Below are 15,264 nucleotides of genomic sequence, written 5' to 3'. Positions count from 1 at the left end.
CAACCCAAGCCCTGCGGCTCCAAAAGTAAGCTCCGCCACGATGTACATGCGTGTTGCTTCGCTTTCCCCCGAGCTGTAACACGCGAAGAGCTTCCGGATTCTCTGGGTCACCTTCAAGGCACCTCAACTACTCGTAGATGCGCTCCATCTCGGCTTACCCCCATCTTTCCGCGTAGCTCCACTGGCCTTTTGTGGCCGGCTCAATATCGGCCTCGTTCCTCGCGTCTAAATCATCGGTCATATCATATGGATCATCGGAATCGGCGTCGGAATCGTTGCTCCAATCATCGTCATCGCTTGAGTCCTGCGGAACATACTCCTCTTCCGAACGGCCTGGCTCATCCTCACTCTCCTCGGCACTGTCGTCCTCTATGAATAGGTCGCCTGAATCAATAGAACTTTCAGCAGAGTAAATCGCATAACTAGTAACCTTGCACTGACGAGCAAGACATCTATTGGCGGTTAGATCCCTCCATTGACACCGTAGACTTCGTCCCGGTTCCCGGGAGGCCCCATGATCTTCAAGCAGTATTAACTTCACAAACTGTCGAATCTCATCCCAGGACACTCTTACTCACGATATACGCCCAGCTGTAAGCTGACGTCGAACCCGATTACCCAGCAACGACCCATGTCTCAGCTGTCTCAGCCGCAAAAAGGCGCACCGCAAGGACTGCACAGGGCAAATTCGCAAGAAGAAGCATTACTCTGGTCCTCCGAACGGTATGTTCACTCGTATTCAAGTGTCCTTGGCTTCGTAACGGCGGCCAATAAGATCTAAAATATTGCATCCAACGTAATCGCTCGTGGCGCAGAGTTGCTGCGGGGGTCTTGGTTGCCTCTTGGAGGCGTCTTGCTGCGTATGAAGAGCTCAGCTACACATGATCTTAGGCTTGATCTAGACTGAAGAGGGCGTTGCTTCTGCCTATGCTGTAGTACAATGGGGACAGCTGTGAGCTCTGGCTTGGGCAGCTGAAGACATGTGGACGGCGGTGCAGGAAATATAAGAACATCGTAAACGCTCAACAGACCCAGTCCACTTTCTGTCCTTGACACTCCATGGTAGCCACCAAGAGGGTTAAACATTCAGGCTCATACTACGGTGCACCACAACGCAAGATTAAAATGGCAGACACCGGTTTCAAACTCTCCAACGTCCAGGGCGACATCCTGTACTAGCCCCCACTCCCATCTTACTGAGAATAACCACTAACACACGCCAGCGTTGGCCTCTCCAAGAAGACAGAAGTCTTCTTCTTCTTCCAGATCACCAATGCGGATGCATTCAAGTCTGAGCTCAAGAATGTTGTTCCACTGATCACTACTGCGGACAAAGCGACTGGTGAGAAAGAGGCTATTCGCGCGTTCAAGGCGGAGAAGCACGTGCGGATCAATGGCGTAGATGGATCCAACGGCGGCACCAACGAGCTTGGGGAGATCACAGCTGACCCCCCGCTACTTTCCGTTGTAGGGGTCAACATCGCATTCTCGCAGAAGGGTCTTATTGCCGTAAGTCAGGTTCGTCCTGGAAAATTGTGGTATGTCTGACATTGCTTAGATCGGCGTTACGGACGACCTCAAGGACCCGCTCTTCGCCGCAGGACAAAAGGACGATGCATTCGCGCTTGCCGACAAAGGCACTGGAGCTACCAAAGAGGAGTTCAAGCCTGATTGGGATGACGCCTTCCTTCAGGAGAAGCAGGAGATCCACGGAGTAATCCTCGTCGCTGGTGACTCCTTCGAGACTATGAATGGCAAGCTGGATGAGGTCAAGGCTGTCTTGTCTACGGATGGAACGTCCTCGATTGCTGAAGTTGCGACGCTGGCTGGTGATGTTAGGCCTGGGGAGTTTAAGGGCCATGAACAGTGAGTTTAATGAACGAGTACTGATATGTTCAGGCTGACAGGGTGTAGCTTCGGATACATGGACGGTATTTCGCAGCCCGCGCTGAATGGCGTGGACAACGTTGATGGAAAGAAGCCGTTCCCCGGACAGACTTTGGTCAAGCTCGGGTAGGCTTTTCCGCTCATTTGGGTTGCATGAAGAGGCGCTGACCATTGTAGTGTTGGATTGCTTGGTCGTGACGGAGACGATGTGCAAGGTCGCCCAGGATGGGCCACAGACGGCAGCTTCCTGGCTTTCCGGAAACTGCCACAGCTCGTTCCTGAGTTTGACAGGTATGTGTTGCACCCCTCTTGAGTGTTAGCATCGCTGATGGAGACCAGGTTCTTGGACGACACATCCAAGAACATCACGGACTTTGATGATTTTTCCGATGCGCCATCACCGGCTGATATTCTCGGAGCTCGCATGGTCGGTCGTTGGAAGAGTGGTACGTCTGCTCGTCCTTTCCATACCATGTCTTGTTCAGATATTGACGTGCCATAGGTGCACCAATACGCATCACACCTCTCGTAGACGACCCCGTCCTGGCGGCTGACCCGCAGCGCAACAACAAGTTCAAGTTCAACCCCAAATCCCAAGAGATATGTCCTTTCGCCGCACACATCCGAAAGATGAACCCTCGTAAAGACCTTGCAAATCCAGAGACCAGTATTGACCCCCACTTGATCTTGCGCCGCGGCATCCCTTTCGGCCCTGAAGTTACGACAGAGGAGAAGCTCACTAAGAGCACAAAGTATGAGCGTGGGCTGTATTTCGTATCATACCAGTCCAACCTCGGTAACGGGTTTAGTTTTTTGCAGAGGCGTAAGTCACGTTCCTCTCCAACCATAGGCTTCTTGTGTGATTTTCGCTGACGACTGCTCTCAGTATGGGCCAACAACCAAGGCTTCCCACCACAGGAGTCTGAGCAACCCGGTTTTGATCCCATCATCGGGCAAGTTCATGGCGAGGTAAGGGCCATGACGGGAGCGAATGACGATGCGACCGGTAGTTCGCTATCGCTCGATAGACAGTGGGTGCAGTCCAAGGGCGGAGAATACTTCTTCTCGCCGTCGATCGAGGCGCTTAACGGTGCGCTCTCGGGTGTCACCCAACCGTAGGGGTCCGATTCTGCAATAGCTGTCCGTATCGATGCAGCTCTGTCCATTCGTAGGGACAGTTCTGGAGCTTCCCTCGGAGGCGATCTACGTGTTCGTGCTTTTCGTTCGTAGGCGTAGTATATATCGCTTTTTCTGCCCCAATACGACTTTGCGTATCAGCCAGAACTTGTGCATCAGCTTGGTGGCTTCATCGTTCGACATGCGTAGTGTCACTATTGGTCCTTCCCGAGATGCGCATAGTATACCAAATTGACCAGCTCTTGTAGCGCGAACTCAACCCAGTCATCCTCTTCTACCTTATATATCCGGCTGATAGTGGATCCTAAACTTCCTATTCGCCCTATCCGCCGCCTTCGTCTGAAACTGTTCTCCCAAAATCTCGAAGACCAACGGTCTCTTTTCCTCCTCATCCTCTGTCCTTGGCGACGGCACTTCAAACCGAAAAACCGAATGCTCCTTGGGCACGACCTTGACCTTGTCCTTCTTCGTAATAATCTCGAACGTAAACTTTGTGTCCCGCACCACGATCCCCTGAAGCCCAACGCGGCTCGGACACCGACTCCTTACAACCTCCACGATCGCACCATGCATATCCGCGCTCGCAAGCTGTTGCCCTGCGCTAGCAGGTGTCACAAAAGCTTTTCCGCCTTCTCCACCTAGCCCTAGTATCTCCCCCATGTAGCCTGTCCACAGCTTGTGTAGACCCTCGTATATCTCGTATTTTTGCTGCGTCTTTGGGATCTCGAGGAGGCCAAGGGCGCGCTTTTGGGCGGCGGATAGCGGGCGAGGCTTCAAAGCGCTGCGTGCGCGCGCCTTGGCTTTGCGTGCATTTTGCGCTTGGCGGCGTGAGGCGCGGGCAGAGGGGATGGGGCTGTTCGCGCGAATGTAAAGGGGGCGCTTGACGACGCGTTCAGCGTAGAGGGCTTCTGCGACGGCGGGGGGATGCGCGCGGGCGAGGAGGGTTTGCGCGAAGGGGTCGGGCTCGGTTGCCATGATGGTGGGGAGCTATTGCGAGAGCAAAGGAGCGCAGGCTGGTGTACGAAGACTGGGCGTACGTGTAGATGCTGCTCGGTATGACTTCGTGAGGTTGTGAAGTGGGTCTAAAGTTTTGCGGTTGTGGAGTTGCGAACCGTTGGCTCGTTCACCCGCGTTGCCAGGATCGGTTAGCGGCCGTGTGAGCGGGCGAATCCCCACATTTTGGTGGGTCGATTAGCGACTACGGGCATCAGCTCAAAGCGAAACTGTAGCATATACGTGCCGCGGTACCGTAGAGGTGAACACCTTATAATCGCAACTGAGTTCTGTGTCGAATATCATCAGATAGCCTAGGTAAAGCATATGTGAGACGATTAACTGCTCGCAAAATTGACTCGTCGCCCAAACGCGTTTTGCTCCAATCATGAAGGTCTGGCTGCTTATCGCTCATATGGGACGGTGCATCATTCTCCCGGCACCAACGATGCTTACTACGACGATCCCATTCCTCTGGAGTGGATATATTATTTGTACGAACTCGAAACCTTGTGGTAAGCATTACTGGTCCAGTAAGACGTCACAGCACGACCTGGGAAGGAATAATGGTGGAGCAAGATACATGGGTCGTGGGTCCTCTGATAAGTATCCTTACCGATTCTTCTTTGAGATATTGCGCAGCCCAATATTAAATTGAACTAAAGCACACTGTTCACAAAGAAATAGATTATATGATATTCATCCAGGCAGCTTTCCAGCACAATAATGCAATGATGCTGCTACGCAGCCTGATAGTCCTGTTAGCTTTTAATGAACACAGGTTCACCGGTATTGTCCAAAAAATTGGCCAATTGATGATATTCTTATCAAATCGTATAATCATTACAGCAGAACGTAGTCGTCAAGACCTGGACTTGAGTAGGATACCCGAGGACCCAGGAATATGTGGTGACAGGAATATGCGGTGACCTTCCCAAAAACACTCTCCATCAGCTAGCCATCCCAGTTTGATATGATATCCGCCATATATCTATATGGGTGTATAGGAAAATGCAAACGGTGGCGTATCTATCTATAGCCTTTCGCCAAACTCTTTAAAATGGGGCCAATGATTTCGAACAGTGGGTGAGACGGACGTAGTGTTCAAAGTCTACATAAGTAGTCGACTTGAGCTGAGACCTTTATTGGGGTGTCCAATTTGTTGGTAGCTTCAGGAATAGTTAACTACGGCATTTAGCGAACGACGAGAAAACATGCATGCCCAACGTACGGTGAAAGCCTGGCAAGCAGCCAGGTCGAGCTGGAGTCTACTAAGATCCCGCATCGTAATATTGGTTTGAATAGCGCCCTCCTTGGTTCGGATACTGTCCTCCCTGATTGGGATATTGCCCATGGGCTGGATACTGTGATGTGCCTAGCGCTGTCGCTATTATCCTTCCATACTGATCCCGTGGCGGATCTGACTGTGTCGGCGTTGTAGGTAGTATGCGTCCATACTGATCCCGTGGCGGGTCCAGTTGCGTCGGCGCTGTAGGTATTACGCGCCCGTACTGATCCCTCGGTGGGTCTGAATCTGTCGGCGCTCTTGGTATTATGCGTCCATACTGATCCCTTAGCTGATCAGAATGAGGCTGAGAAGTGGAAAGGACTGGACTGCCAACGGCGGTTCTACCGGGTCCAACTGGTCTGACACCATATGGCTGTCCTCCTTGTGGTAACGGCACAGATGTACGTGATGAATGTTGGGAGTTCGAGGGATAGGAGGACATATTCGAAGTTTGCGGCGGCTGCTGTGGCTCTGGTGGTATAGTCGCTCTATCGCAGCTTATCAGTATGTGCGAGAGACACGGCAGTGTCTTTGGTTTGGCTGACCTTCCCCAGACATATTTTGCTACTCCCCCGTCTGCCTGTGATCAGCGCTGACGACATACCACATTGTGGGTCCCATACCTGGTCCATATACTGCTTTGTAGTAGTCGCCATGCTCCTGGCTCCATATCCAGTCGCTGTCTGGCCTCTGGGAACTCATCGTAGGAGTCAGAGGTACGAAGCTTTTAACCTAGAAGGATCGGAATGATGAAGTCGTGGGCTCAAAGTTCGACACGACATCAGCCTTGCTGGTTAGGAAGGCCAGAATGCGGAGTAGGGAGGGAACAAGCGCGGTCAAACAGCGGAGTAAGCAGCAGGCGGACGTATGGACCGCGACTTGCATGGGCTGTTGTCACATGACTAGAGCCCCAGCAAGCGCTTTGATGCCTGACTTGCCCCATTGTACTGCAGATTGACGTACATGCTGCACCATGCAAGAAAACCCCCATGCCCTTCTATGATCGCCAGGCATCAGCAGTAAGGCGAACCTACTCAAGCTCTTGACATTCGGGCAAGACAAATACAAGCGGGCGTATACGCAGTTTTGAGGGCTCTACAAAAAGCACAAAACAACAGAGTCCCTCGCCAGGGAATGTTCGCGACAGATGGAGGTCATGAGCCTCTGTTGTCGAGGCGCTTCACATGTACGCCCTCATATCGGGCGCCATCTCGTATATATCTGTCCAATGGCAGGGGTTCGCCACCCTCCATCCTTTATGGGGCCCTTCGAAACGGAAGGTGGGGCGGACGATATCCCCCAGCCTAGGCATACAGTTACCGATGGACTGTTTGCTTGAGTCTCCGAGCCTCGATAAGTCAAATTTGTCGACGCAGGAGTTACAAGCAAGCGCAAGGAACCCAGCGCATGTGGTCATTATAACAGTTTAGCGCCTATTCATGCGTATGGTGTAAACCTGCATCGAATTGTTACAACATCGTCTTTTAATACTACATGCTATTCAACGCATTATTTGGGGGACGTTTCGATGGAAAGTAGTAAACAATTTGTGAGGCGTTAAATTAAATACAATGATGTTGATCATAAGATCCACAACAACACAAGGGTTCATCCACGAGAGTGTGTACAGAGTGCCGGTGGTCAGCGCTCTGATGTGCTTTCTGTAGAACGGTACCCTTGGTGTAATGGGTCTGAAGAATCTGTACAACGGAGTAAGGCATGCCAAAATAAAAAATCGACCCCGTGTTAGTCGGGGTCGTCTTCAATCGCAAATGTTGAGAGCCATGTGGCTGGTGAGGTGAATGAAGGTCCTCTCGTCAGTGAATGAGCCACGCTGCGGAGCATGAAGGGACGTCGTGGAATTGTGGTTCTGTCAAGCGGCGCCCAAGCTCTGTGACTGTTCGGTAAAGAAATGTCGGAGAAATATCCTGTTTGGTGAAATGCGCTTGACGTCGTGCTTCGTCCCAGATCATGTGGCGTTGCTGGCTGAAAACCGTGTCACTGTCTGGAGGAGTGGTGATCGGGGGCAGAGGCGGTGCTCTCGAAACCGTGATGGAGAACAAAGACTCAATAGTAAGCCGTTCATGTGTCAATGCTGAACAGAAGCCAGCTAGTGAGCCTTTCCCAAGTTCGAACAGATCTTCCTCAGGAGGTGTTGTGATCGGAGGTAATGGCGGTAGGCCTTTTAGAGAATCTGCAGGGACTCGTAGACTACCCTTCGCCGGAGGGGTCCGAGGCCATGAGATACTAGAGATTGCAAACAGAGGATTCTTGAGCACTCTTTCTATGCTTACTATGGCCGATCTGGCTGCTGTTGGCAAATAAAGGTCGGCTGTGGTCTGCACAGCACGTAGCGTGTTCTTGGTGAAAATGTTTACTGTAGTACAAACAGTACGTAGGCTTTCAGATGGAAACGTCGGCCAGTGCACTGCCGTGGCAGCCGTGCACTGGTCAGATTCTCCACCTGAAAGCAGGAACACTGGGTGGTATGAGTGGAGGGCGACAGCGTCGTGCGATCGCAGAGGTAACACGAAGTCGGCAGTATCCGACACATGCCCCTGGTGTACGCCAAACATCCATGATATGAGCTCACACACTGTCAAGAATGACTTGATAGGCGACACGACAAGACATCTTAGCCAGACGTAGTGAAGTGTGACGGACAAGTCCGCTCGCAGGTGAGGCAAAGCAGATAGCGATGCTGTTGGCACCCTGATTCTATTGTCCGGTAGGATGTTATTGATGAGGCGTGTGGTTGCATATGCTTTCAGCAACTTAACGGCGTGATCTTCGGGGCTGTTCAGGATGCATGCCTGAATGAGGCGGTCGTGCAGGCCGGCGGGGAGCTGGGGTAACGATGTTAATGATGCCTGCCTACTTGAATGCGTATAAATGTTACTTACTTCCTCATGTTCGACCATCTCCAATTTTTCAGACATAGTTGTCGCGGTCGTGGACATAATGTGAGGACAGTGGCATTCCAGATGCATCCAACCACGTAAAGGCTTACGTTATCAGCGCCTCCAATATTTCATTCCTTGTTGACACGGCCGAGAGACTTTGGTGTATCACGGGGTCCTGAACATTGTGGAATTAAGATCGGTGGTGATTGGGCGGATAAGCCGATCGAACATGCAACATGCACGGAGGCGCACACGGCATGTCACGCTAGGACCGGAAAGCGGACAACACACGCTTAGTGCGTTCCTCCTCACCTCGTGAACCGCTCCTTGCCCAGGCGTAAGCTTGGCCCCATCCTCAGCCTTCTTTCGCAGGCGGCTCTTCCTAGTGCGATACCGTGGTAACCTCACCTGGGCACTTCGCTTCATTATTTTTGATCAGCGCCTTAAGGAAATCATCAGCAGAAGCTTGCCTCTAGCCGACACATCCTAGGCGCCTTCATGTGGGCCTAGCTTGAACGCGAAGCCCTACCCGACTTGAATATATCCATAGCCTACAGGACGGCGAGCGCTACGTAGACCGCTTTCCCATGCCATAAGACGCGATGGTTGGTGATCAAGACTGGCAATGGTCTGAGCAATTCCAGGACTATTACAAGTGGAAACAGAGAGACGTTCCAGGTATGGCCTTGACCCGATAACTTACACTTTTCCTGTCGCTAAGAACTGCAGGAAAGGCTCGTTACGATTTGATATGGGGACGGTAAGTGGGTGTATCTGAACGGTAGCACCCGCTCCTGCTAAACGTCACCAGGAGCCTTATAAGCCGTGATGAACCTAGATCTACTTCAGCGGCCGCGTCTCCAACCGCTTCTACACCGGGCCAGGACGGAATCATCCCCGAGTCTCCAATAATACCTGGGACTGATGGTCGTATACTTCCCTACCAATTGTCGAACTACAATTTTCCGAACATCGCAGAGGTTCAGGAACAGTATGAAGCCCCGCAAACTATTCGGCTTGACCCGACGTCCCGACTGAATAACTCGTCGCCTTCACTTTTGTATCAGCGACTGGACCAAAGGCCTCAGGGTTCGGAGGATGCATCAATCACTACAGGTCCTAGAACAAACACTCCTACTACAAGTGTAGGCACATCGAGTACGCAGGTCTGCATGCATCTGGAAATGCCGGCTTACAGGACCAGGACACTCATTCCCTGCGCCGGGAAGTGAGCAAGGCACAAGTCGGTACGACGACGATTCTGTTCGTACAGCGTCCCCAATTGACCCCGAGCTGATCTCGCGGATCAACACATTCGATATATCATCAGACGTTGGTAAAGCTTCGGGTTGCGCTGATTTGTTTTATCCTATCTGATTAGCTGCAGGTTTCGAGACTATACGGAACCCGAGAGGGTACTTCAAGAAAGGCAGAGTGTTTAAAGTCAGTTGGCCCGAGCCGAGGGGCGAACTGAATTCCAATGCCACACTTCCCTCCCTATCGAGTCGAGCCGATACCCCATTGCAACTGCCAATGCCACAAACGAACGGCTCATATGATACCACTTTGTTGGATGGCATGATTGGCGCTACGCCTCTTCATGTCAAAACTCGAATATTTGTAGTTGTTCGACAGAGGGCACTACACTGTCTATGCTTGCCGGTATATACATATTCACTACAGGGCACATCAAAGACCGGAGTCAAGCCAGAAGACCATGCGCCTCTCATAAGGGAAAATACGGAACTCGAGTTGCATCCGGATGAGCATGCAGGGAAACTCAGGAAGCCGATCTATCTGATCCTGGAAGACACAACTTTGCAGTGGAGTCCCCTTTCCCGACTCAATCTTTCAAAGATTCAGAGCGTGGAATATAACCTCAAAGTTAAGACGGTGGGAAGGGTATCGCCTGACTGCTTGACGGACCTGGAAAACCTGTTCCGGGAATCTATTGGATTGAGCGAGGATTGAAGCATGTGTTAGGTCATGTTGTGCCGCTCTTGTGGTGCTGGTAAGGGAGGAGTGCTTCCTTCCGTGCGCGTAAGCATACCCTGATAAGCCTTCTGTGAGGTTATCCGCGCGAGGAGGCGAGGCTCCAACGATGAAGTTTGTTGACCTTCGAGGTTTCCACCTTAAGAATACGTTAATTTTTTTCGTGGACCGATAAAAGAAGTTCCTCCTCTTAGTACGTATCACATAGATCTTAACATCAAGTGGTTGGGAAACCAGAGTAGTCGTGAGGTGTCACGCTTTGAACGTTCTTTTGATGTCAGCAACGGAGTCGTCCTTCCAGTTTCCAGAGACGGAATGTAAGCAACAATCGCAGTCATCATTCTCCTTCTGAGCATGGTACAATTCACCCCAGCCCGATGAAAAGACGCATCTAGCGAGCCTTTAATTTGTAGAGCAGAACACCTGCATTTCAATCGCCAAAAAGCAGACGCGATGTTCTTTAAAGGTAAGCTGTTAAAGCAATCTACTGCATGCGCAGGCGCGGCCAACGCAACCTGTAGCTGCATCGCGTGCTGTTCAAGCCATGTTACGAGGTCTTTTTCTTCCCTGCCTACTTGCATATGCACTCGTTGTTGGCGTGAGGCTATTGGTGGCTCACGCACATGAAAAGCATTGCTCAGCCTGGAGGGCGTTGCACCTTTACTCATACACCTCGGAAAATCAGCCTAGCTCACCGGTCAGTCGTGATATAATCAGCATACATTCGCCGCCTTCATTGCATCCGTGGATGGAAACAACCTACTCGAGATGGCTGAAGCATTAGTTGCGATTGGTGCTGTCGCTGCCTTCTCGCAGCTTGCAAAATATGGAGCAGGGCTGGCAAGGATCGTACTGGATTGCCCGTCAGATCTTCAAAGGATTCCCGCTACCGTAAAGGATCTAATCGAACACCTGGACTGGCATCGCAGCCTTGTGCAATCGTTGGCTCTAAAGGACACCAATGGTGCAACGACACTCTGTGTGCAGCACCTTATCAGCAGAAGTCATCGCATAGCTTCATCCCTTCAGGAACTGCTCACACCTTTGCTTCCCAGTGAAGGTGAGCCAAAGACTAGGAAACTACGCAGGGTTTTTTCATACCAGAAGAGGATTAGGAAGATTACCAAATATCGGACTGAGTTAGAGAGCTGTGAAAGACGTCTCATTCTGCATTTCTCCACGTAAGGCATACCTTCATTGGTTTGAACGAGTTCCTGGCTGACCACACACAAGAGTGACTTACCAGAAGATCCATCACGATGCCGTGCAGACAGTAAGTGAAGAAGAAGTGAGGCGGCTCTCACCTATCTTTCTAATTGGTGATGATCATTAGATATCACCCACGACCCTCCGAGGAACGCCCGATCCGCCCGCGATGCTGGTAAACCTCCCACCACGGTCAACATTTATTGGAAGGGATTCGACCTTGGACTTGATATCCCGGGCACTCGTCGCTCCGGGCAACCGCGCATGCCTTTTTGGTGTCAGAGGTGCTGGGTCAGTCATCCCAGGATCAACGCTTAGACCATAAGCAACCCTCGGACATTATTTGGTTTGGTACTAAGACTACCTAATTTAGAAAATCCGCGACAGCCAAAGAGTGCGTGTATCGCCTCAACCACCTGCACCCGGAGACCTTCTTTATTTGGATCAATGCACGTGACCGATTTGCTGTCCAGAGGAGCTACGACCGACTCTTTCCTAGAGCAAAACTCGCAGACAATGTTGATGCTCAAGCGATGACGGTACAGGATCTTTTGGTGAAGCTCGACACCGTATGGGGCGGACGATGGGTGTTGATCGTCGACGATATACACTCGGGAACCAATGGAGATCCGGTCTTACGACAGCTTGCGTCACTGCCAATCAGAAATGGGTCCATACTTTTCACGACGCGTAATATGCATATTGCTGTTCTCTTGGCAGATGAACGCTTCACTTTTCCTCTGGATCCCATGATTCTTGGTGAAGCCACCCAACTGCTCAAACTCCACCTCGACAACAGAGCCCTCTGGGACGAGGACATCGAGTCATTGCTTGGGCATCTGGAGTGCCACCCTTTGGCGATAATACGTGCTGCCGAGTCCATGAGAATCTACAGCCTTTCAGCCAGTCAATATGTCGAAGTGCTCAGACGACAAGAAGAAAATGATTGCAATCTCCCTCCGCAATTGCATTCAAGTGGTTTTCATACATTTGGACTTTTAGATACTCATCTATTCTCTACGATATCGATGAGGAGTCTCTATGAACAGAACGAAGATGCGGCACAGATTCTTGCCGTCATGGCTTGCTTTGGCAACGCGCGAATTCCGCTCGCTTTGTTTGACGATACCTACAGTGCCACAGAGCTTATAACGACTCTCTCATTTCTGAGAGCGGCATCTTTGATTGTGGTAAACGATATCGATGGAACCATCACTATCCCTAGATTGGTCCGACTGAGTGTCAGATCTTTCCTGCAACAGCACCAAATCTATTCAATATACGCGCTTCGTGCACTACAGCTTATATCACAAAAATTTCCGGAAACTGGAAAGCAGTATTCGATGCTTGCACAATGCGGGCTCTGTTTGCCACATGCTCTCTTCATCTTGGAAGAATATGCGCCAAAATGGGCGAGTGTCGACTACCATTGCTCTCACCTTACTACGTCCACATACCATGATAGGTCGCCTATCACCTGCTACCAGTATCATCGGCCTGTCCCGGAAGACTCTCCTCATGCTGGCACGACAAGTTTGCCAGGATCATCTCCATGGGATTTCGTTGCCCCTCTAGCACTTCGCGTGTCGCATTTTTTCCGCATAATGGGACAATACAGAAGTGCATTGCACTTTGCAGTACACGCATTACGATGGCTTTCGAACGCCGATCACTCACATCCATCCTGCATGGAAACCTTCCTATGCGAATCAAGTATCGCCACGCTTAGCCACTACCTCGGCCGCCCCACGATGTTTGCAGTCCAAGTCGAACAGCTTTTTTCATCACAGACGATCCTACTAAAATCTCATCGACCGTTCACGATACGAGCCTTGAGAAGCAAAGCTTTAGCGTTACAAGCGCAAGGTCACCATGACCAAGCCGAGGGTTACCACCGACGAGCAATAGCTATCTGTACCTCTATGTACGGACATGAAGACACGAAGCTGCTGGACGAAAAGCATGGCCTTGCCCTGTCTATTCTCGGACAAGGTCGTACACAAGAGGCTCTGGGCACTTTCCATGACATTTATAACGTCATGGAGGGTACACTTGGCCTGTCCAATCCAAAGACACTCTCGGTGCTTGCGAACATTGGATGCGCACTTCAGCACCTCTCCCGATGGACCGAAGCATACGAAGTCATGACACGCGCCTTATCAGGCCGAAAGGCAGTGCTTGGCGAAGACCATCCGCATACGATACAAAGTCGCGCGAATCTAGCACAGATATATGTCGCAAGTGGAGACATGGCTGGCGCGGAGAGAATCACAAAGGAAACATATCAGTTGCACGTAGCGCAGCTAGGCGAAGATCATCACCTCTCACTGCACATCTTGAACAACCTTGGATATCTCTATCTGGAACAAAGACGTTATGCCGAAGCAGCTGAGACTTTACATAGTGTCGTAATGAAGAGGGGAATGGTATTGGGATCGCAGCATTGCGACACCTTGGCTTCGATGTTTTATGCATCTGAGGCGTACTGGAGGATGGGGAGGCTTGATGAAGCATTCGAATTAGGACACAAAGTCCTGAATGGGAGGAGAAGACTGAATGACAATGATGCTAGCATGAGAGAGATTGAGGAGCGTTTGGCTGAAATCGAACGAGATCGGTGGGTTGGGCTGACGGGGTGACAAGCTTAGGTACTATGAGTACGCTGGCGCTTTCTCCTGAATATGGTTCTTGTATTTTGAAGCCCTGTTATTTATCTATGTTTACTTTGCTGTTGTCACGAAGGCAAACGAAATCGCTTGTTCCCACAGCGATGTTTCCATGTATATCAGTCGTCTTCAGCTTACGGTCATTGGTTAATTCGTTAACCTAATGTCCCAGATTAGGCCACGGTACATCAAAACCCATCAGATGCGAATGGTATGGCCCGTTCCGGTTGCGGGAGCTGCAGCAGAACATGATTAGTGTGTGTTGACTGAATGGCAATACGGATCGACGCGTAATTGTCTATGAAGTATGTGTGAAGACCGTTACCACACCGAGTTAATATAAAACAAAGGTGATAGCTTTCACTGCTAACCGAGTTTCACATAGTCGAGTTTTGGGGGCAATGTTTTCACTGCGACCATCAAACCAAGCTCAAGTTTGCTTACCATGGAAACCACGTATATATATCCCTTCATAGTTGTACCCTACGCCCTCGCAATCACTCACTCGCTTCATCGACCTTGCATTTCAATTTCTAAACGGCACCAGACATCCGTGAATATCATGGCTTCAAATAATGTAAGTTCACATCCACGAATGTACCGAATTGGCCTTTGCTAATACGTGCAAGGACGCTCCACAAACCGACCATCACCATAACCGTGGTCACGATAACGCCCTCGGCGCGCGCACAACACTCCGTAAGTATGTCACTCTTAACCTTACTCCAGAAGTGGCCAGAACTAATTTTTTTCTGTTATTCTAGTCATATACGTGATTGTAGCAGTCGTCGTCATGTCCGCCTTCTGTCAACTTGTGCTGGTCTTGAGTTTCAACGATGTTAATGGAAACCTCAGGTACAGTGTATGGACTGTCCGTCTTGCTCTGGCCACCCTTTATCTGGTATTCGGATGGTGAGGGCTAAGAAGTATCGGGAGAAGCATGACGTACCCATGGTACCTATGGTAGCTACTTGGTTGTAGTTAGTAACCAAAAGGTATATATGTCCTGTTAGCAGCGGGATCATATGATAAACATGAGTCGAGTGTTTGCGTGCTTGTAGAAAGGAAAGCATGATTGCGATTCACGACGCGCACAGTACGGATGACAGCGAAGAAGCGAGTAGATTTAGTCACTTCGCAGTATCCGGGTGCCATTCGGATCGTAACTTGACGCGCGATTGCCCTGGTACTC

The 15,264-nt window shown here is 50.6% G+C and overlaps 4 protein-coding genes across 4 annotated transcripts; 2 read left to right on the top strand and 2 right to left on the bottom strand.

The window, feature by feature from the left end:
• Window positions 1–154: 154 nt before the first annotated feature.
• N0V89_007936 (uncharacterized protein) lies at window positions 155–516 on the bottom strand (the record flags this gene model as incomplete). The annotated part of the gene is made up of 2 exons (XM_056216696.1): window positions 155–369; window positions 483–516. The coding sequence occupies 2 exons, from the start codon at window positions 514–516 to the stop codon at window positions 155–157; spliced, it is 249 nt and encodes an 82-aa protein (XP_056070943.1).
• A 543-nt stretch (window positions 517–1,059) lies between these two features.
• Window positions 1,060–1,548, top strand: DyP1_2 (dye-decolorizing heme-containing peroxidase; the record flags this gene model as incomplete). Its single annotated transcript, XM_056216695.1, has 2 exons — window positions 1,060–1,172; window positions 1,224–1,548. 2 exons carry the CDS (start codon window positions 1,060–1,062, stop codon window positions 1,546–1,548), a joined length of 438 nt encoding a protein of 145 aa, XP_056070942.1.
• Window positions 1,549–2,641: 1,093 nt separating this feature from the next.
• On the top strand, window positions 2,642–3,006 carry DyP1_1 (dye-decolorizing heme-containing peroxidase; the record flags this gene model as incomplete). The annotated part of the gene is made up of 2 exons (XM_056216694.1): window positions 2,642–2,647; window positions 2,806–3,006. The coding sequence occupies 2 exons, from the start codon at window positions 2,642–2,644 to the stop codon at window positions 3,004–3,006; spliced, it is 207 nt and encodes a 68-aa protein (XP_056070941.1).
• A 297-nt stretch (window positions 3,007–3,303) lies between these two features.
• N0V89_007933 (uncharacterized protein) lies at window positions 3,304–3,999 on the bottom strand (the record flags this gene model as incomplete). Its single annotated transcript, XM_056216693.1, has 1 exon — window positions 3,304–3,999. The coding sequence occupies one exon, from the start codon at window positions 3,997–3,999 to the stop codon at window positions 3,304–3,306; it is 696 nt and encodes a 231-aa protein (XP_056070940.1).
• Window positions 4,000–15,264: the final 11,265 nt, after the last annotated feature.

This window comes from Didymosphaeria variabile (genome assembly GCF_027946475.1).
Source record: "Didymosphaeria variabile strain IMI 356815 chromosome Unknown scaffold_5, whole genome shotgun sequence".
Classification (NCBI taxonomy): Eukaryota; Fungi; Ascomycota; class Dothideomycetes; order Pleosporales; family Didymosphaeriaceae; genus Didymosphaeria; species Didymosphaeria variabile.
The sequence above is the reverse complement of the archived record's forward strand: the minus strand, read 5'-3'. Positions and strand labels throughout refer to the sequence as shown.